Consider the following 24,251-nt stretch of genomic DNA (forward strand, 5'->3'; position numbering starts at 1 on the left):
AAACAGAGATGTCTTTCCAAAATTTTTATTTTTATTTACAAGTAAGAACTGCATATATTCATCTCACATACAAAGCATCTTTGCAAAGATACTTAAGAGTTCACCTTTAGTGATACTCAAGAACGCATATATTAACAAGTCACACGCTGTACAATAGGTTTCTGAACTAAATTCTATCCATTTTCCATTTTGTATTCTGTGATCACCATCTAGTCTATCACAAGTAACATTTTTAAGAATGTCAATGTTTTTAGTTTACACACATGAGATCATGCAGCACTTGTTTTTCTGCGCTTGACTTATTTCATTAAATGTGAACCACTATTTCCACCCATGTTTTCAGACATAGGATTTCAGACAACTTTTAATGGTTAAAAATTACATTATCATATATTCCAAATTTTATTTATTTACCTACTGACAAACATTAGTCTATTTCTGTATTCTGATTGCAATCAACATGAAAATGTAGGTATCTCTTTCAACACACGAGTTTAATTTCCTTTAGCTATATATTCCTATAATGTAACTGCTAGGTCATGACAATTCTTTTAAATTTTTGAGGAAACTATTATTTTTTATTATTGATCTAATTTACATTTCCTCCAACTGTGTGCTAGATTTCTGTTTGCCATCATGAACATTCGTATTTTGATAATGACCATCCTAGATATGAGGTGTTATCTCACTGTTGCTTCATCTTGATTTTCTAGTTGATTACAGCGATGATAAATTTTCTCTCACGAATCTGATGTCATGTGTAGTGGCACACACCTTTTATCCCAGCACTCAGGAGGCAGAGGCAGGAAGTATGAAGCCAGCCTGGTCTACAGAGCAAGTTCCAGGACACCTATGGCTACAAGGAAAAAACCTATCTGGAACAACAAAAAGTAAAATCATTAGATTTTTTTTCTCCTCAGAATAATCAGAAAGAGAACAAGGAAAAGTATATGTCAGAGTTTGTAGAGAGTAGAGGGAAGGGAGAAATATAATTATAAACCTCAGAATATTTTTAAAAAGTAAAAGGCAATTTTCTTTTTTCATTTAGACACTCTGCCATTTAGACTCTTTTTTTTCCCATGTGTGGGCTATTTGGACTCCTTTTTTTTTTTTCCCATGTGTGGGCTATAGTAGAGCCTCACAGGAATGTAGTCCAATTCTACATCTCTAATTAGCATAGAGTTTACCAATTAGACTAGCCCCAGGGATCCTCCTGAGTCTTCCCTCTGCACTAGAATTTTATGTGTATACTACCATACCCTGCACTTTTATGTTGTTACTACATTATCAAATCAGGTCCTTAGGCTTGTTACCTACCTGTATCACTTCTTCAGAAGCAACTATTTAAGTCCGCTGCCCACTTCTGCAATCAATTATCCAACTTAAATAACTCATGTATTAACTCCTCAAATGGAAATGCTTCTTTCATTTCAAGGCGTTTATCTATTAATTACATCTTTTCATTTGCAGTTAGCTTTTAAGTTTGGTATAATCCCATTAGGCTGTTTTTTGTTGTCATGTCTTTTAAAAAGTTCACAAACACAAATATTAACAAGTTTTTTTCTATCTTCTTAAAGTAGCTGACAGTTGTAAAGGCTATTAACTAAGTACATAATCATTCTTCTGTTGATGCATACCCAACTTTCTCAGCTCAATAGGTATTGAACGTATTGTTCTTTTCTTCTGCAAGAATGGTCAGTGCTCTCAACAGCGGAGCCAGCTCTGCAGACTCAAGAATCCTTGACTTAAGAGAGTAAGGCAATGTGGTACCTGTAGTGAGAAAGACTTGGCTTTTGTTTTTCATTGTTTTTGTTGTTTCTCTTTTGGTTTTCTGAACAGAGTTTCTCTATGTAGCTCAGCCTGTCCTGGACCTCACTCTGTAGACCGGCTGGCTTACAACAAGATATCCACCTGCCAATGCCTCCTGGGTGCTGAGATTAACCGGCAAAAGTAAACACACTAAACTATGGTGAATAATGTTTATGTGTTGTTTAATTCATTTTGCTATTGTCTTTCGTAAGAACTCTAATTATTATCCGATAGTAGTAGAGTTTCTCTTTTGTTTTCATATCAGAGCAATGATTGGCTCATAAAAATAGTCTGGAAATCTTCAAAAGTTTTGACTGAGCTTGGAAAATATTATTATTAGTTCCTTAAATGTTTAGTGCATTCCAGTAATCAAGACATTAGGTCTGGGCTTTATCTGGCAAGAGATTTAATTACTGCTTTAGAATCTTGTGACAACAAAATTTCTCAATCATGCCCATGAATAAAAGAATGTAAATGCAAAATGCTCTAATGCAGTAAGTAGTCTGCATACAACACTAGCAATAGTCTGTCCTATCCTGCTACTATTCAAGCTACAGTATTACTCATTAAAGACTACTAGAAAAGTCTCTGAAAACTGCAAGCATTATATGAGGTTTCTAAACTCAACTAGCCATTCAATGCATGGAACTTTCAATGTTTAGTCTGCTTCATTACCCCATAACCTTCTTCACTTTTTACGTTTTTAGTATACTCAATCCCAACTCAATTATGTTAATTAGTGTTCCACAAACCAACATTAAATTTTTTTTTTATAAAAAGGCACATCACTTCCTTCTCCTCCCAGCATTCTCTTCTGTTTACTCCACCCACCTATGTTCTAACCAATAAAATGGGCCAAGCCAGTTTCTTTATTAGCCAATGACCTTCCTCCATCAGGTGGTGATGGCACATGCCTTTAATCCCAGCACTTGGTAGGCAGAGGCAGGTCAATCTCTGATCTTGAGGCCAGCCTGGTCTAGAAAGAGTAAAGGCAGGGCTACACAGGAAAACCCTGTCTCAACAAAAAAAAAAAAAAAAAAAAAAATCTTCAGTTTCTGCCATACTGGCAGCTATCTAGGTATACAAAATAAACTTGTTTGCTTTTTAAGAGTAAAAGCAACAACAACTAAAAAAAGCTACTCGGTTACTAAACTATAATAAATTAAATCACATCCCTTAGGATGACTATTACTCCCCAAAGAAATTTTAATACACCAGCCAAGTTGTAGAAAAACCATAATGCTTTTATTATAGGTAATATAAACAAAATGGTATAGCTTCTGTTTAAAACAATATGGCATAGTCTCAAGATATTAAACATAATTACCATGATACAATAATTATACTTCCTATTTAGACCCAAAAGAATTTTGGACAAGGTTTCAAAGAACAGGTCCATGCTTATAGCAGCATTATTCCCAACTGCTAACACAGAAATACCCCATTAACAGATGAACAGATAGATGGGCCAAATAAAGCATATACAAGCAAGTGAAATTACTCAGTCTAAAAAAAAAAATAGAAAGAAAGAAAGTTCTAGCATATGATACAAAGAAATGAACTTTGAGGATGCTGTGTTTAGTAAAATAAGCCAATTATTAAAGAAAAAAGCTGTTGTGACTGCACTTATTTAAGGTAGTTAGAAGAACCACAATCTAGACAAAAAGCAGAATCGTAGTTGCTAGTCAGTAGGAATTAGGAATAACGAGTCACTATTTAATACATACAAAGTTTCAGCATGTAAGATACAAACATTCTGATGATAAATGCTCAAAAATCCACCCTAGCACTGAAATGCATAGTTTTAAATGGTAAATAGTAAATTTTCCACATTTTATAATTGTTTTAAAGTTATCATAGAAGTTATATGGTCACATAAATTTAAAATATATATGCCATAGTCATTTTCGTGAAGATCACAATGTACATAAGCATTTAAAATGATGTAATCTGCTTTCAGTAAAGAAAATCTTGACTTTTTCAACAACATTCTTAAATACAGCTCCCTCTAATTTCAGAATGTGTACCATGCATTTGTGCAGGTACACGTGTGGAAAGGCATATGCAGAAGTCAGTGTCTCCATCAACTGTTCTTTATTTACTAAGGCACTCATTTCTGCCCACCTACCAGCCACCTTCCCCCTACTCCAGTCTTCCTACTTGCCACTGTAACAGTCTCCTGCCTAATCCCCTGTAATGATGATTCTTTCTCCAGTTTTCATTCCTCACCATCAGATTTTGAAAAAGTCTCAGTTCCTCACTTTTCCCTGTACTCAAAGTGTCCTGTTTCAGAACCTTGCCCATGACTCTACCTAAAAACCAGTCAAACTTCCAGCTGCTTAATTCCTAGTAACATTTCAAGTTACACTTGGTTTTACCTGGCTATGCTAATTTTCCTACTATCTCCACTAGACTTCTATTGCATAGCTTGGTATTCCTCTGTATTCTCACTATAGCCCAACTACAGTTCTACTTAAATAATTAAAAATATTTGTTTGTGCTCTTTCAAAGAGTAGGAACTAATTCTCACGCATCTTTATATCCAAAACACAGGACCTCATGACTTAGAGTAAACAGAAGTCACATCTACACAGTCGTATTTTCATTAGTTATATATTAGACAATAGCAGGTACCAACAAGGCCAAACCTATCTGTTGTCATTTCCCTGTTTACCCATACCTGCTCAGGGCAAAAAAGCACAAGAATTCAGAATCACGTACACAATTATCTACTTACCATCAGACATCTAATGATTTGCAGATCATGGAAGCATTTGGTAAGGGGAGAAACAGATATTTTCCAATCTCTGGTTATAATTTTCAGTTTTTTCTTCTTATTTAAATTTTATTGATTTTTTTTAAGCCTAGAAGGCATTTTCCAATAAAGCAATGTAGGGCAACTTAAAACACACATAGCCTGAACCAAGTTATACTTACATTCGGTTAGCTTCAATGTCCTCAGACTGGGATTCTCCTGGTGATCTGTAAATGTAATTAAAGACAAAGGTTAGTGAATTCCAAAAAGGTACAGAAATGTAACTAGGGAAGATAAATTTGAAAGCAATATTTAAGTTCTAATGAAAGGGTATTTTAAAATGAGAAAAAGAAATTAGAATCATTATGCTCAGATATCAAATCAGTATAAACTATAATAATTTACAAAGTCAAACAGTATGAAAAACAAAACAGTAACTTTCTATCAAGATGGGCTGCCTGCATTAGCAAATTGGTATTCATAGTCTTGAAATTAAATGAAGTGTTAACAAACTGTAACCTGGCAAACACGCCAAGGTGTGGAATGATCACCTGATTTTGTAGATATGTTTTACTGAGATAGTTGCATGTACTGAAACACTGTCTATGTATATTGACCAGTTTTCCCTCAAAACCTAAAATATTCACAGGTCCCTTAAAAAATATCTGCCAGCTTCTGCTCTAGACAATTCGAACTATGATATTATAGTGTATGTAAATTTTAAGATAGTTAAATGCTATGTACCATTCTAATCATGATTACTGTGGTTCAATAAGGAAATTAGCTTTCCCTAAGAAACATTTAAATATCATCAGCATGTATGCGGAGCATTATATTTGCCTGATAATTGTAAGCTATTTTCAGCTTTAAGAGTTGCTGGCTATTTTCTTTATTTTTAATATATTAGCTATTATAGGAAATACATACATCTAAAGCATCAAGAAGCACCCCATTTTTATTGGATTGGAGCAGGAGGCACATGGTTAAGGGACAATTCTAGAGCTGGGCACAGCAGCACTTTCCTGTACCTCCTGTCCTCAGAGGCTAAGTCGGGATCATCCTTACTTTGAGGCCAGCCTAAACTAAACAGTGAGACGCTGCATCACAAAAGTCAATTAACTTTTTAAAAAGTTTGTTACTATGTTAATTTTTATAAATCATTAATGTGATAGGCAATGTCCCCTTTTTTTCTTTCTTTTCTTGGGGGGAAAGGTGAGGGAGGGTATCACTGAGCAGCTCTGGCAGTCCTGGAATTTGCTTTGTAGACCAGGTTGGCCTTGAACTCACAGAGATCTACCTGCTTCTGCCTCCTTCGGAATGCTGGGATTAAAGGCTTGCCAACACCTACCAGTATGAGAGTCAATGTTCTATGGTGAACTGATTTTAGTACCTATTTCTAACTACCACTACAAATTCCCAAAATGGGTTAGGAAAAAAAAAGATTAAGTTAAATTTCAAATTGGTATACAAATATAACAAGACTGGATTTGTGAATTTATCACTGACTTCAGACTTTCCAGCTTAAACAAACAAAAAAAAGTTTATAAAAAGGCTTATTTTGGCACATGGTTATGGATGCTATTTTTAACAAAGAACCTTAAATCAGGGGCTGGAGAGGTAGTTCATTGATTAAGAGCACTGGCTGCTCCCAGAGAATCAAGGTTTGACTCCAAGCACCCACACAGTTGCTCATAACCATCTGTAAGTCCAGTCCCAGGTCTGATGCCCTCTTCTGGCCTCTGTGGGCACCAGGCATACATGTGGTACACTTGCATACCTGTAAGCAAAACACTTACACACATAAAATAAATTTAAAATTAAAAAAGAATTTTAAAATTTAATATATTACTTTTAGTGTCAAAAATTCACTTCTTTGCTAGACCTTCAAAATAACACTGCAATTCATTTAGATTCCAAGTCAGTAAATACACACAGAGAGAAAGAGAGAAAAAAAGGCACGTTTGATTAAAACAAATCCCAAAGCTCAAATACTTTAGATTTTCTTAGCAGTGCATTTATAGTTTCTGTTTAACACGAAATTACATACGAACTGAAACTGGAACTTGGATGTGATAACAAATGCAACACCTCTCCACCCTCTCTCCAGGGGAATAAGCACAGCATCTGGCTATCCCAAGACTGTTCCGAAACTTACATCCTATACAAAACGGCTAGAAGAGCTAAAACAAGATGATTACCCATACAGACTAGCTAACTCATTTTTTAGTGTGCCCCTCCAACATCTGACATTACAGTGTGAGGTAAAGCTCACTTGCAAAATAAAATAAAAAATAAACATGTTAGAAATGAGAAAGGCAAATTAGAATTTGTTAATCAGCTAGGAAGCAAAATGTTTGAAATGAAATGGGGAAAGCGAAATTTTTTTTAAAAAGGTTAGGAAATGATGAGGAGGAAAAAAAATACAGGAAAAATGTAAGACATTAGGGAAAAAACATGCCTCAGGAGAACTATTGCAAACTTTCAAGATCCTAAAATAGTCTATAGAACAAACATATCTTCAAACAGCCAACTATAGCTATTTTCTCAACTTCTGTTCCCTAAACAAAATATGTAAACACCAGTATCACAATGCCAAAAAGTGTATACACACACACACACACACACACTAGATCTCTATTTAATGTCTACATATATCAGAGTGAGCCATTAAACACCAGTAAGCCAAACTAATAATTTAAGACAACCTAACTGAAAGAATAGAGTTAAAAAGGATTCAAAGATTATTATCCTAAAATTATTCTCAGGACTCTAGACACAGCACAGGCTGCTTTCATTCAAACTGCAGTTTTATTTCAATCAAAATAAAAGTAAATATACACAACAGAAAGATGTTATTACTAACTGTGTACATCTGAATAATGTCTACTTTCAGACTACTTCAACAGTATTCTAAGTAAATTACTAAAATATACCCTAAAACTAGAATTAACTCTCAAGTACCTACTAACAGTCCCAAAGCTGTACTTTGGTTCTTAAGGAGCTTATTGTTCCTTTACTAGCAACACATTACAAATAAGAATACAGTTTAACAAATTCAAAATTTAAAATGAACCAAACTTTAAAAAAAACAGAAACTAACCCAAGTTATCCTAAAGTTTGCCAGAAAAATAAATAAAAATAAATGAAATTGGTAAACTGAAACATACCTAATAACACTGAAGAAGACAGTCTTAAAAGTATCAACCTAAACGACAAAAAGGGATGACAACGCACCCAAGTAACCTCAGCAATGCAGCGTGAACTAGCAAATACACCCTTCTAAGGATATAGAGCTGCACCTTTAACTCCACTGCAGACTAACTTTACTAAAGGTGCAACACTTCTAGAGAGGCATGTAAACTTCTACAACAGAGGTACACTTACAAACACTAATCAAGGCATTTTCCGTATATTTCCTAAAACGTCTACAGTGCAATCTTCACACATTTGAGAAACATTTTCTATATAAAAAACAGGTCTTTGGTGACTACTTATCTTCATGAATGAAAGGACAGGTAAGAAATTCACTCTAATAAGTATCTTCAAAAGGATCTTAAATGGAGAAATAGCTCAATTCTTAGGTCCTCTATCTTAGCAATATCCCTGCCTCCTATGCATTGCTTTCATTTATACAGCACATATTCACTTTACAATGACAGCCTGTAAAGACTGTAGAATAACATTCAAAGTTACCTTTTACAAGCTGTGGCCATTCGGGGACATCAGGGTGGTAACAGCTCTGAGTCACTGATTAAAAACAGGTTGTCACACCAGTCTAGTTGCTAACGTGATCTGAACGGAGGCTTAATAATTCTAACAAATTAAACAGACCTTTAGTTAGAACACTAGCATAAACCCAGTTCACTGTTCAAATCATAATCTTCAAAGCTTAAAATCAGTTGTCAACATAAAATTTATTAGAAGAATAATTATCATAGGAAAACCTTTATGGACTATTTTCCAGTATATTGTTTTCTTAAATGATCTCTTCACTTGAGAAAATGAGGTACGTTCTCAACCCAAAACCCAGAAAATTTTAAATCATCTTGTCAGCAAGATTTAGTATTTCAGATTCTGCATTTTCAGATTAGATATGCTTAATCAGTGACGTCTATAGAAACATGCCAAAATCTGAAAAATTCTTAAATCTGAAACACATCTGGTACCAGGCATTTCTGAGAGATAATAATCCTTGCTTTTCAATGTTTATATGGCTTACAAAGTACAGTGATCAACAGTACCCTTAAGTTCCACTGACTTTAGATCTGCGAGATCAAAGCAGACACTTAAGAATAACAATAACCAGCCTTGGAGTAACTACCCAACTTGTCCAAGGTTTCACAAATAATGTTGAAATAAGACTAAAATCAAGATTGACTACCTTTCTACCAATTATTAAAATTTTGCTATGGCTTAGCTTTGCTTTACAGAGTTTTGAGATTTAAATACTTACAAATAAGCAAAGAATTAGAATATGGACTGTGTGGCAATAGTTAAAATGAGACTGATTTAATAACAGGAATCTTAAACTGATAGAGAAACCATCTGCCAGAGGCAAATTCTTGATGAAATAGTTGCACATATACATATTCTGTAGTTATAGTAGATTCATCTAAAATTAACTTTAAAACCCTTGGCTCTATAAGAAAGTGTCCATGCTCAATCCTATAGACTCAATTCTATAAAAATTACACAGCAAAATACAAATGCATACCCTTATTCTCCAAGTACCTTAACTCTAATACAAAGTTTTAAGTAAATCTTTTTGACTCAAATTTCACTGTACTCTTTAACCATGCTGTAAGTCTGCCAAATGCCTTATACTAGCAATATAATATACCAGTACTGGTATATCATTTTATCCAGTTAGTTTTTCCCTCAAGCATCGTCCACTGACTTAACCACACAGAACAAATATGAATAACTAGAAATAAGAAGTCTAAGACTAGTAAGGGGAAAGCCCCTTCATACTAACATTCACAAACTGACAGCACATACAAACAAGGTCGCTAACAGCATGACCCAGAACTCAACTGAAAACAGGAAGGTATTGGAGAATCTCAAAGCAATTATTCAAACATTAATGTTTGAGCTCATATTTTTGCTAGTAGTTCAAAACATTAGGAGATTCCAATAAGAAGGACTTATAATCTCTGTAAGAAATAAATCAATTTCCAAGATTTTCCTATCATCACTATATGTTTCCTAACAAACAGGCATCGCTGGGATAGCAATGGACAGAGGCAACAACATTCTTGAAATAAATGATGTGGTCCACGAGGTAGTTCCTTTATGGTCTCATGATACTAATAGTCTAAGTGGATTGAGGATATCTGAATGAATCTAACTTCTAACTTAAAAACACAAAATTGACAAAAGTTAAAATAAAATGGATTAAAGAACTACACACACTCTGAAGATTAAGTCAAGTACTCTCTTCTTTTTTTATGAAGTGGAGAGCTCATCCCAATACTGGTTCCAATGCCAATCTGAGATCCCTCAGTCTGTGTGATCACTTACTACCTGGGAAACCTTGGGCAAGTTAGATTACCTCTCTAAACTTCAGTTACATTACAGACAGAATTAAGACCATAGCATGCCTTGTATGTAATATGCTTGCAAGTAAGAGATTCTTTACACCCACAGCCTAACATCCAAATCTATTTCCTTGATCTTCTTATCCACATTACTTATGTTCTCATAGTACAGTAATCGCTTATAAATTCTTTCAGCACCCCACTTATATCTCTCAGTCTACCTGGTAGTATACTCAGTACCTAGCATGATCCTTTAAAAATGACAGACGCTCAAATTTATTGAACGCATTTGTCACTATGTTAGCCATGACAATAATTCATGCAATATGAATTTCAAAAAATAAAACAGAGACATACCATATTTCGCCAAACTTCTGAGGAGCTGGTGAATTCTAAAATCAGGCTCTTACAGATTTTTAACCTAAAATATAAAACACCTCACTCAATTCTTTTAACATAAACAACTGGATAGTCTTTCAGAAATAAAAATCACTAATATTCATTATAAAATAAAAGCAAATCCATCTTCAATAATACTTATAAAGATCTAAAATATACTGAAAGACAAATTTCCCTATTCCTGTTACCAATATCAGTATCAGGGCAGCTAAGCAGACGTGATCTGAATATTTTCATCTGGGAAAACATGTTTCTCATTTTCACATACAAAGATTAACGCTCCTCATTTCCTTAGCCTTTTCACAAATAAGCTGAAAATATATGAAAACTGTTCACATACCTCAAATCCCTCCACACACCTATAGTAATTCTGCTTTCAGATAAACTCTATATGCAAAACATCTGCTGTACAAAAACATTGATGCTTATCTACTACCTCCTAGAGGTGCAACTATGGCCAAGTCCTTTGAACTCTCAGTCTCTCAAGAATTAAGCTGTTGAATTAAAGTAAATGTATTCAAAGTATATAGATTCCTTCCTGACACATAACAGGGCCCCATTACACTGTGGCATTACTTATGTAAACCCCTCCATGTCTATAACTCTTTACAAATAAAAACTACAAAAATATCCAACTTATTACAAAGCTTAAAGTAAGCTCTTCAGTAATTTTTAAATTCTTAGTTCAGAGTTCACTTATAACCTATCAGAGGTATTTTTCAGTTTTCAGGTATTCTTATTTGTTTCATCATAATGAGAAAACCAAATCCCAATGACTAAGAAACCCTCCCAATACATAACAGGTTAAAGGAACAAAATAAATATATCTGCATATTATTTATAGGTAGGTAGGAAGGAAGGTAGAGTAGGCAGATGGACGGATGGATGAACGGACAAACTGATTGATAGATTTGAGACAGAGTCTCACTACATAACTTTGGTTAGCCAGAAATTTGCTACGTAGACTCGGCTGGCCTTAAATTCACAGATTGCCTGATTCTCTCTCCTGAATGCTGGGATTAGAGATGTGTGCCATCATGCCCAGCCTTGCTTTAAGTACTTAAAAAAAATAAAATATAAATAAACCATTAAGAGTTTTGAGAGCTCAGCTTCATGCCTTACCAAAAAAAAAATACTTGTGGAAATCTATTAAAATTTACCTTTAGGTGGGAATAGTGAAATACATCTGTATCTCAGCACTGAAGAGGTCAGATCAGAAATTCAAAGGCAGACTTGTCTGTGCAGTGAGTTCTAGACCAGCCTAAACTAAGAGAACCTGCCACCCCCCAAAAAAAAATTAAGGAAGGGATAAAAAAAGAAAGCAACGAAGGAAGGTAGAAATGATGGACAGAAGAATGGACAAACAGACAAACTTAAGCTTTCCTGCAGTGATTCTGATGCAGTACAATAAGAACACATAAACTTGTATTTTGAACACACTCCAAATAATGCATAGATTCCATTTTATGAATATATATATTCAAAAACATTGATATATATATATATATATATACATATATATGTAGTTTTTTTCCAAACAGGGTTTCTCTATAGCTTTAGCACCATATATATTTTTAAGACCTTATTTCTGGCATTATAACCTCCCCCAACTCCTAATTATCAAAGCTATAATACATTTGAATGTCAGCATCTAAAGTAATTTAAAACTAAAAATAATCTCAATTATACCAAGAGCAAAATAAAAGAAAAAAAAAGCAAAAACCATTCTACTCTATATATCTGCATATCACCAATCTGACTATCCTAAGGAGTGGATATTGTGCCATCATCTTTCCTTTTTCTATTTAACCTAACCACTACAAGTCTTCAAATTCTTCATTCAAAACATGTCAGTTAGATTTTGAGTGCATACTGGTAGCTGAAAATACATGATCTCTTATATTGTGGGGGAGATGAGGACAAATTAAAAACCTCACAATAAACTATAATTATAATTCAAAGAGAAAAGCTATGGAGGAGATTCACAGACAAAGATGCTGTTATAATAGAATCCTGCCTTAACCTGTGAAAAAGAACCTCCACAAGAGATAAGATGTATCACATACTAAGTAAATCCTATGACATACTGTTAGGATTCACAGTTCAATGACTCAAATCAGAAAAACTCAAATAATACTGTAAAATTTCTCCTTCCAAATCAAATATATTATTTACGTACTGCTACCAATTCTACCTCTGGAATGACCCAACAATCCAACACTATCCCTAAGCATTTTTGTGGTGGCTCTTAGTTGCTTTCAGAGCAAAGCTTACTCTATCATAACATTTAAGGCCATGCAATGAAGCCCTGCTAGCACAGCCTCTTTTTCCAGACTAAACACTAAGAGAGTATATCAACCACTCATTTCTATACTTACAATCCCTAAAGTGTTTACAGAATGAAATAACTCATCGAAAACAAAGCGTGGGTGACTTTCTTTAGGTAACACATAAGTATGAAGCTAAGATTCACACATAAATCTGAGTCTAAAGACCATCATGTCCATTCCTTTATAAAACATCCTAATTCACATTCAGGCCTGGAAATTTTAACTTTAAAAATATTTCTTAATATTTTATCTTTAAAAAATCTATTGCTTCTCTTCCCCACATGGCTACCAAGATTGTTGAGACATAAAGCTTTGTTATTTTCACTAGCTTCTTTCTTACACATTGACAGAATTATCTTTCCCAAAGTTAGAACTTGCTTACCTCTCATATTAAAAAAAAAATCCTATGCCTTCTTAATACCAATAACATAAATTTCAATTTTTTTTCTCATATTAACTGAGGTCCTTGTCATGGCCACACCCAGTCATCCAAAGATTGCCCATAAATGATGACATCCTGAGGTATCAACCTCCTTTGGTTATTGCACTCTATCATATATTAGAAGTCCCTATTTCTGATCTCAATAATTTTGCTTCTCAGGACATTTCTCTAGAAATGTTTCCCTTGCTCTGCCATTTCCATCCCCTATTCATTAAAAACAAAACAAAAAACAACAACAAAAACTAGTATTTCTAAACCTTTAGAGAACCCCAAATAAACAACAGAAGACTGCATGTAAAGACAATAACAGCAACAATAATAGAGAAATCAAAACCTTCATACACATTACTAATAAAATTATTTAAAAAAAATACAGCCACTTTGAGAAGCATTTAAAAGTCCCTCTAATTTTAAATACTTAACCTATGACCTAGCTGATTCACACCTACATATATACTCAAGAGAATGATGCATGTTCACAACAAAAGCTGTAAATATATATTCACAAAAACACTAACAACCAAAATTGGAAGCAACACAAATACCTATCAGCCAATGACTGAACAGACAATCAAACATTTAAAAAAGAATGATTTACTATTATATGCCACAGCACAAATAAACCTTAAAAATGCTATTGTCAAAAAACAAAGATACCACACACAAAAGGATATGGTATCAGTCCCCAAAGAAAGCTGATAAACTGGCTTTACAGTACTGTGAAGAATAAAGGTCAAAGAAGAGCCAAGACAATTCCAAAATTAAGTAGGGACCCTTGGAATCCCAATTTTCAAAACCGTTTATCAAGTTATTACAAAGAAAAATCAGTGATAAAAAAACTAAAGCAAATGAAATGAAAAGTAAAGCATGATATAAGAGACACTTTAAAAAATTGGAGAATAATGTTAGAACCAGTAGCTTTTCATATTATTTTTTTCAAAAAAAAGAATCCTACCTTTCTTCAGATGGACCAAAATAAATAATCCATACCAAAAACCCTCACTAATAACGGAAAATATGTCAGGCAATTTCCCTTTGTAAAATTGCAAGGAATCCTGACTTTCCAATTAGATACTGAGACTGAGATTATATAGCAAGAGATAATGCTACAGTGGACTTAACATTTTATTTTATTCTTATTCTGAAAGCATTCCTCGAATGGACTCGAAAGCACAAAGGCTGGATAAGACAGTTCCCAAAGTCCTTGTCAACATGAACCATGCTCACGGTGTCTTTTCTTTTAAATTTCTTCTGTAAATTTTAAGACACATAGAAAATTACTTACTTAGCATACAGCAGGTACCGGATTTCAATCCCAGTACCAAAAAAATTTGCTAAAGTGAAATGTGCAAGAAAAAAATTATAAAACTCACACCATTTTACCAACCACTCAGAATTAAAGCAAACACAAAATATGGTGCCATTTGATATCTTTATTTAAAATCAATTCTAAGTATGGCAAAAAGATGCTAGAACAAAAATGTTCATACACTGCTGATGAAGTATCTATTGGCAAATTCAATTTACATAAGAATTTGGCCATATATATTCAAGTTAAAGACATAGCCTATTTTCTAGCAACATCATTTCTTTAGTTTACCCTAAAGAAAAGACACCTCTGTAGCATTATTCCTAAGAGCAATACAGGAAATAATACAAAATATTCATCTGCAGTGGGATACAATACTATGTAGATATTCATATAGTCCACAAAGCAGGAAAACAAACTATTAACAGACCTGAATGCGTCTACATACATATCAAAAACATAACAGAGTTAAAACACTTAAACTGATGACACATAAACACAAAATACAGCTATAAAAACTTTAGCGTGACATATCACTTATGAGCAAGGATCATATTTAAGCACAAAACAGGAAATGATCAAGAACTTCAAGATACCTGTAACATGAGTAAGAGAGAAGGTACTAGAACTTGAAGGAAGGAATTAAATTTTAAAAATACCAAAACTGGCATTATTTGATTCCTGGGTGGTAATTAGATTTTTGCTGTATTATTTACTAAATGCTTTAAGTATTTTAATAACAAGTTTTAAAGAAAAAATGAAATCAAGAATATACAATATCCAAGCTAAAATCAAAGCAATGGGACCTTGCAGAATTAGGTGACCCATTCTTCATGCTCTGTGAAAAATATCCTAATAAGATAAGGCTGTAGAGCTGGTAAGATGACTGTATGCAAAATGCTTGCCATAAACAGCTGGGTTAGATCTCTGGGATCAAAGTTACAAAATGACAGAGAGCACTTACTCTACCGAATTATCCTCTGACATTCACACATAATATGGTTCTCTCATGGCCAAACACACATCATACATAACATAATTACATTAATAGCAATAATAACAGTAACTTGCCCTAGATTTAATGCCCAGAACCAATAAATAAATAAGTAAATAAGTACATAAACACATGAATGCTATTATTACAACATGGTAATTTTAAGCACAGAGTAAGTGTCTAAATAATAGAACTACTACATCTTGACCACTAAAAAAATGACATCTCAATTTCTCAAAACTTGGTATGACCTAGAAATATGGAAAACACATATACTATTTATTATCACACATACATGTTTCCCAAGCCTGTAGCAAACATCCTAAACCAGACTTGCACATACTAGACAGCAGTTCATTCGCTGCAGTATTTACAAACGCCTACATCTGCAAATGAAAAGTAAGAGTCTGATGGGGAGGCCAAGGAAGAGGCAGATCAGAGGGTGGAGAGAGGAAAAGGAGATGAAGGGAGAAAGAAAGAAGAAAAACAGTGAACGCAAAATGAGTACACAGAAAACATTTACTGTTCTCACAGACTCTTCAATATAGGAGTAGATTTACTTTCAACTGGCAAATCGCCTACATATTCCACTGTAAAAATACATGTTTTTAAGTTCACCTCTTCCCTATGTTTCATTTAGCTCAAAAAATGGAGTAACACTTTCTGAATGGAGTAGGAAGACGATCCATATAGTTAAATCAGACCAAAAAAGCTCATTCTGAAGTAACACGAAATATAATGTACTAGGCAATAATTATACACAATCTGAAGAACAGATACCGAATTCTCTGGGTATAAGAGAATAAAATTATCTCAGTTCTTCTATTATGTGTATGGGTTCTTATTTCAAAATTATATAGTCCAATCTATGGGGGGAAAAGTATATTCCTCCTTTAAGATCCTATTTCCATCTTTAATGTAAAAACCTACATTATGTTACTAAATCAGTGAGAAACAGTAACAGAGAATTAGAATGGAGCAGCATTTACAAGTGGAGAAACAGCAATTATTAGAAACTCAGGATTTGTATTTTCTTAGTGAACTTTCCATCAGCAACACAGGATACATTGTCAGCTCACTTCAAAAGCAAGGTAAGAAAAATAATGCATCTAATTAGTTTTTATCTGAAATAAGATTTATCAATTCATACACATAACATACATCAGATACTTCAAAAGCACCATTTTAAAGTCATAAAAACAAAAATATTTAACAAAGACAAATATTAAATGTCCCTATTTTTGGCATGTTGTATGGTTAGCAAATATGGTACATAACCACACTGAGGGACACAATAAGTAGAAATCTTAAGGAAAATAATACTAATAAACTGGGGATTAAAATACTTCCCTTTATGACAGACTATGCAGAAAGCACTATGCATTTCCAAAGAACAGCATTATGCTTCCCATTAGGTCCTAGGTGGAGTGTTGAAAATGAGAAGAAATTCTTACAGCGTTACTAAATGTATCAACTAAAAAATACAAAGAATGAGTTTCAGGAAGGACAACAGCATAGCGTGCAAGGAAACAACAAAATATAAAGTTTGTTCATACTGAATGATACATATGTGGCTGATTTGTTATATTATCCTCTATATTGTCTACATCTTCTATATTTAATTGGAGGCATCAGAATTTATTTTATATCACAGACAATAAAACTAAACGAGTTATGGCAATGGCTGCAATTCACAAAGACAATTCACAAACTACTTTCTCACATTTGAGAGGAAGTCCATTAGAAGTATGAAGCAGACAGAAGTTGTTACATGAAAAGACCGTCCATAAAAGTACAACACTGACAGCAAGTTCATTCAGGCTATAGCTATGTAATTTGTGTGTAAAACTCCTTGCTTTAATGCCCAAAAGAACGTTTGAATTGAACACATATGCACCTGGGCACAGGTCAGAAACAGTGGTTCATAGCCATAGACCCAGCACTGGAGCAGGGAGATCAGAAGGGTAAGTAGCTCAGGTCATCTTCAACTACAAGGAATCTGAGATCAGCCTGGGCTACATAAGACACTGTCTTTTAAAAAAATCAACAAGAAATAAAGTGTTCCAGCACTCAGGAGGTATAGGCATTTGAGCAAAAATTCAAGTACAGCCTGGGTTACAGTCAGGTACAGTCTAGTTTTGGCTATGTAGCTTGATTCTTTTTAAACAACCACTACTGCTACTACCACCAACCCACACAAAACATAACCAATTACAAAAGATCTACAAATCTTCATAATACAAAGAAGTTAAAATATGTTTTTCAACCTAGGGATGTAGCTCACAGGTAGATATCCTGCCTGGCATGTTGCAGGGCCCAGACCTCCATCCCTAGCAATGCAAAAACAAATTCAAAGTATTTTGTTTTTGAATGTTTGATTTCTATCAACTTAATGAGATCTGTGCTACACTGCTCACTCAACTGATGCTGGCAGATACAGAAGACCAATTTCTGAAATGCACTGAGATGCAAGAGTAACAGCACTAGATTTCACACAGGACAGAAAACAGATGGGTAAGGAAGACGCTATCCTGCTCATGGAACAAATCTTCCAGATCTATACACTACTTTTGTGATTTTACCTCAAGTAAAGATGCCAACTTCAGTAAGACTTACATAGGATTCCATTCCACAAACTAGATGAAGTTTCTTAATGGCCGCTCCTACTCATATTTGCCACAACTGATCTTCAAGAATAAGCCTATCTAGTATGTTACTATCACTAATAAAACTTGGTCATAAAACTAATTCTTCAAAAACTACTTCTTTAAAAGGTTTAGCATGTAGAATGTTAACAGAGAATCAATGTTCCATGACCCTTTCTGGGCAAGTTATTTTATACAGTACCAATCAACTTTCAGGAAGTACTGCATATGAGCAACATAAGCCTCTGTAACTAGAAAGCAGTAAGGCTTTCATGTAGCATATTAAAAGGGCCGTAGAAAGATAAAAGGCCTGCTCATTTTTAGCTCATTCTGGATGAAAAGGCAGAGCGAGGAGAGTAAAAGACCTTCTGGCAGCAGAAATAGTGCATTCTTTCCTTTATTTCAATAGTCGCAGGTTATGTTTATCTCCTGAACCACTGAAACTCAGAAGCATTTGTTATTCTTGTGTGGTTTTGGGACTAAGACTTAGAGATACTAGAGATACATAACATATACTTAAACCTCTATCAAAAGCAGTGCAAAAAAAATACACTAACTTTATTTCATTTGTAGATAGTACTAATACTAATAATATTTCCAAATTGCTATCGTTAGTTTACTTGTTACAGACAACTGTAATCAGGGAACTGTAACTAGTATTTTGAAATTAAATGAAAACATGAAAAGAAATTTAATGCGTATTTATCAATAAGTCACTTTGTTAAGAAGGAATAAAGCAACTTCAGTATTTCAAACACCTCATGTTTGGGGGGGGAAAAACTTCTATTTAATACAATTTTATTTCACATCTTTATTAGAAAGAATAAAAGCCCTGGCTGTGGCATCTTCTAATGGTTACCTTTTATCAATAGTATGGAAAATACACACCTCCATAAAAGTGGGTGGGCAATTACAAAGTAATTGTAACTATTCTTTTGAACACATAGGACAGAACACCAATAATATAGAATCCTGACTTGGAAGCCAGAGACTCAAAACTGATTCTGGCCCTAGATGAATTTTAAAAAACCATTTTAAACCTAGCTCTTTGATTTCCTCGTGTTAAAAACAAAAATGAAAAGAGTAGCTGCTCTCAGGTGGAGGACTATTCAGGTCTGTAACATCTGTGACTCCTGTGTCAGGAACTAAATGGAAAGCACTGTCCAAAAAGCCAGCACTAACAGGTCAAGGCCAGAGTCAATCTATTTATTTTCTATACACCATACATTTATGTATGCTAGAAATCAGCTACTGAATGATGAGCTGGATCTAAGACATGAACACAGGTGCTTGGATTGTATCCCCACCCCACCCCCAAAAAAGTACAAATATAAGTCTTTACAATTACAGCTGAGGGGGGAAGGGATGCTAAGTCTACAGAACTGCCCTAAGGCTGAAAGGACAGAGAGAAGCCCCATAACATGACAAGATACTACATTTTTAAAAAATGGTGTTATGTACAATAAATGACTAAACTATCAGTTTCCAACTGTTAAGACATGTTCTTGTTTTCTTAACCCATACAAACCAGGCCAGTTCATAGTATTCAAAGGATATTCAGAAATGTTAGCTGACCATTTGTAAATATACTGATAACTACTTCAAACATCTTCCACAATATGATCGTGATGTTTACATCCCCCCAAAACTTCTCTAGAAGCCTAAAAGCTGAGGTGACAATATAAGGTGAGGCTTCTAGTAGGATCTGCCTTAATGAATGAGAACAGTGTCCTTAGCACTGGGAAGGCAGAGGTCCTCTGAGTTGGAGGGCAGGTTAGCTTCTATAGCTAGTTTCAAAGGTTAGTGAGACCCTGTCACAAGAAAAAAGTGAAGAATAGGAGGGGAGGAAAGGGGATATGGAAGAGAAGGCTCAGCAGTTAGGAGGACCTGCTGTTCTTCCAGAGAACCTAGGTTCAATTTCCAGAGCCCTCATGGCATCTGTCAGTAATCCCAATCATGGCAGACCCAACACTCTCTTCTGCCCTCCAGAGGCACCACACAATTATGGTGCAGTCATAAAAGCAGGCAAAACTCATAAAATCTCAAAGAAAAAAACAACAGAGAAAGACAGAAAAACAGAGACACAATCCAACCCAAACATGATAGTATTAAGTCTGCAATCTAGATACTGTGGAAGCTCAAGGTCTTCCTGGGCTAGAGTGAGTCTAAGGCCAGTCTAACAGACCTGTGTACAAGGAAGCGGTAAAATAGGTGGCTCACATGTGAGAGGCCCTAAATTCAACCCCTAGTCCAGCTCAACAAATCCAACTAACAGTACTCGAGTCTTCAGTGAAAATGAGCTTTGATCTTAGTCTTTCTCAGTGTCCATAACTATGAGATACATTTCTATTTAAGGTGTGGGGGGAGGTGTCTTTTTCTTTATGTAAACTACCCAGTGTTTGACAATACAGCAGGCTGAACAGATTTAAGGATCTGGAAAGATACTCTCTGATTAAACAATAGAAATCCTTGAACTGAGCTCACAATGAGAAAGAAAACAAGTAGTAGAATAATGGACTATAGACTACTGTATACAATGTACTTAAAGATCATTCAGAAAAACTGGATATAAAGTCTTCTAAGGAAAAGTTGAAAGCCTAACTAGTAGGCCCTGTACAGTCTTTAATCCTGACATCTGGGACACCTTCACCATCCTGTTTATTGACAAAACCATGGCTCAGCAAAAAGGAAATCCAAATTACAAAGCTATTTGGAGGCTGGGTGATGGTGGCACAGAGCTTTTATCCCAGAGACAGAGGAAAGGGATCTCTGTGAGTTCAAAACCAGTCTAGTCAACAGACCTAGTTCCAGGACAACCAGGGCTACACAAAGAAATCCGGTCTTGAAAGAAAAGAAAGGAAAAAAAAAAAAAAGCTTTTTCCATTACATATTTTATTACATCTCTAATCACTATTTTTTTGAGATATGCTCTCACCTCTAGCCCAAGCTAGCCACAATTGACCTTGCCACAATCCTGCCTCAGCCTCTCAATTGTTGGGTTTACAGACGTCAGACACCATGCCTGGCTTAACATTGTCTTTATATTTATTAGTGAGGAAAAAAACTGTCAAAACCATCCAAAGCTCTATTATCCTAAATGCTTATGAAGAGAAAAAGACTTAAAGACTATTTTTATATGACCCTCTGTCTTAGAATTTTTGCACTTGAAAGTACTTAAAACATGGAGACCCGCCTGGTTTACAAGAGCTAGCTAATTGCATGACAGGCTCCAAAGCTACAGAGAAACCCTGTCTCGAAGGAAAAAAAAAAAAAAAATCACTTTTGAAAACTCATCCCTGCTTTCTAACATCAGAGCACTGATGTTTTTAATAGCTGTTTACACACTTACTATAAATATGTATCCATTTACCAGTGATGCTCATTAACAAATATAAACCTAAATAGAATAAATGATAAAAATATACCAGTAAACATTTAAGTTTTTTAAAAGACATTTACAAAAATCATTTTCAGCTCTTGAGCAGAAAAAATTAGCTATGGCCAATTTAGAGAACAATATTCATAAAAATTGAGAGAATTATTACAGCAATTATTTGACAGAAGATAGAGATTGACACACATGTTTAAAAAACACAATTGTCTTTAATGTAACAAGTCAGAGACACTAGAGAAAGCCAATGAATGCTGTTAAAAGAACTAAGCAGGTGGAATGAGTATTAGTCTCGGCAGAAATGACATGGAAAGCCATGAAACAGAACGGGAGCCAGTCCTGTTTCGTACATCTTTTAATCCCGGCACCCTGGAAACAGAATCAGGAGGAGAGTTCCAGGTCATCCAGAGCTACACCATAAAACTTTGCCCCCCCCAAAATAAACAATAATAATAAAAAAAAATTTTTAAAAAGGTGTGTGGGGGGAGTGATTTCAGGGATAAAAACAAAAGTCGCCTACTAAATCTGCATGCAAAAGGGACTCTCTAACCCCATAAATTTAAACTCAGCTGGTGTGAGGGCAACGTCCAAAGGAGTCTGTGTATACTACTCCACACAGCAATGCAAGTTAAATATTGACACGTCTTCATAGTTCACATTCTGATTTTGAAACCAAAGCTACAAGTCATCTTTTTATTATGTACGGCATCTTTTTCTTATTAAAGAAATATAGATGTCATATTATTTGTTGAAGCTCTCATTTTTGTTATAAACTTTGATGAATGTTTTTTTTTCTGTAATGCTAAGTATTTAAGGATTTACAGTCATCCTTACTTCAAGTTTAGCAGCAATATAGATGCGGTTATTCATTTCCTTGGAAATGCATTAAGCAGATTTGTTTTAAATGGAGACTCTAGTACCAAATGGAGACTCTCTCATACAAGCAAAATTTTTCTTTTTTCATATCAAACCAGTTTTTTTTTTCTTATTCTCTCTCCTAAATTCTAAATTTACTTGATTTGCCACAGGTATCTTAAGAGCAGTCACTAATCTGAGATGGGAGGAAAACACTTCTCCTGTCACTCTGCCCATTTATTCAACAAAATTTACTAGGTAGCGACATGTCTTTGGTACGTCGCTTTTTAGGAGCTGATTTCTTAAACTTTAGGTCATCTTCATCTCAAACGCACTTTCCTCTCCAAAATATCCTGACATAATGTGCTGCTTCTCCCAAAAGCATGGGTTATACCCACAGTCCTTCGGCATTGAAGATCATCGTGGATCATACATCACATTTACTATTTAGTTTACAATTGCAACAGCACACTAGCTAGTTAATACAATCCCAAAGAAATTTGTACTGTTTTACTTTGGCATGCTCCTAAGTCATTAAAAAAAAAGACATAAAATTGCCTTTCGAGGATTATTCTAAGTCTGAAAAGTGGTATTAAAATTATATTTTCTATTCTTAGGGCTCAAGCACTTGGCACATTCATTTCTGACCCTTCCAACAAAAAGCCTCCGCATCGAAACAGGGGGAAAACGTCCCTTTCATTTTTCTCAACTGAAAAGAGGGAGTGGGGGAGGAGGAGGAGGCCAACTGCTTACAGGTTTGCATTTCCATCTAACACAGCAGCAGTTTCTGAGGAATCCAGTAACTCACGTTCAACTACTGGATCCTCTCGGAAGCGGCGGCGGCGGCAGCACACGGAGAAGCCGAGAGCGCGATCCTCGATGTCTGGATGTGCTGCTTCTTCCTCCGTCTGCCCTTCCCAACCCACCCCCAATCCCCCAGCCCACTGAGCAAGCTACACGTCTAAAGATGTCTTCCCACCCCGAGCGCCCCTTTGGAGGAAAAGGCCTGCCCCTCCGCTGCCCGAAGCCGCCGCTCGGCTCTCCGAGGTGGCTTCGAGCTCCAGGCCCCTGCACGTCCGCCCCACCCCGGGGCCCACTCGGGTACCCGCGGACGACAAAACCCTCCCTGCTGCGCTCAGCCAGCACTGACAGTTAAGGCTGCAGCAGCCACAGCCACCAGGGCCTACTCCTGGCACCGGCCCCTCCAGACCACGCGCCCCCGGCCCTCGCTCCCCGCTCCCCGAGGCGGGTGAGAGCCCGGGCGCCGACCCTGCCCGTCCGCCCTCCCGCGCGGCCCGGAGAAGTACCAGGGCACCGGCGGGAGGGAAGCGCGCCGGGCAGGGGCAGGCCGCGGCAGCGGCAGCACTGACCTGTCTTCGCCCCCGCGCCTGGGCTGCGACCGCCTCGCTGGTCCGGGTCGCCCTCGTCCGCCGCCGCCGCCCGCCACCGCCTCGTTCCCTTTCGCTGGCGCCACCGCCGGGGCTCATGCGGGACCCGCGCTTCTCCTCAGGAAACCGGCGCTTTGGGCAACGTCGGAGTCGTCGTCGTCGCCGCTGCCGCCGCTCGGCTGCTGCCGCGGTCTGGCCACGGCGGGGTGCGAGCGAGTCGAGCAACGCCGCGGAGAAGCGGAAGGAGGCGCCACCGTCCGCGCCAGGTAGACAAGAGGCGAGGCGTGGAGGCGGCCGAGTGAGCGAATGAGCTAGCGAGCGAGCGAGCGAGCGGGCGGGCGGGCGGGAGGGTGCAGGAGGGGCTGGCGGAGACGAAAGGCCCGGCCGTCGCGGAGAG

General features: G+C 36.2%; 1 protein-coding gene across 3 annotated transcripts in view; it reads right to left on the reverse strand.

Annotated features, from left to right (window-relative positions):
- The window catches only part of Ube3a (ubiquitin protein ligase E3A), an 85,862-nt gene extending 61,878 nt beyond the window's left edge, over window positions 1-23,984 (reverse strand). For 2 of the 3 annotated variants that reach the window (XM_050140120.1, XM_050140122.1), the window contains exons 1-4: window positions 23,837-23,984; window positions 10,459-10,522; window positions 8,258-8,377; window positions 4,747-4,791 (exon numbers count right to left, since the gene is read on the reverse strand). In XM_050140120.1, the coding sequence (XP_049996077.1) occupies window positions 4,747-4,791; window positions 8,258-8,277 (65 nt within the window). In that variant the 5' untranslated portion in view covers window positions 8,278-8,377; window positions 10,459-10,522; window positions 23,837-23,984. The remainder of the gene's footprint in view (window positions 1-4,746; window positions 4,792-8,257; window positions 8,378-10,458; window positions 10,523-23,836) is intronic. The other variant, XM_050140121.1, reaches the window with a different exon arrangement.
- Window positions 23,985-24,251: the final 267 nt, after the last annotated feature.

The sequence above is a fragment of the Alexandromys fortis genome, unplaced genomic scaffold (genome assembly GCF_014885135.2).
Source record: "Alexandromys fortis isolate MF-2015 unplaced genomic scaffold, M_Fortis_MF-2015_v1.1 scaffold_39, whole genome shotgun sequence".
Classification (NCBI taxonomy): Eukaryota; Metazoa; Chordata; class Mammalia; order Rodentia; family Cricetidae; genus Alexandromys; species Alexandromys fortis.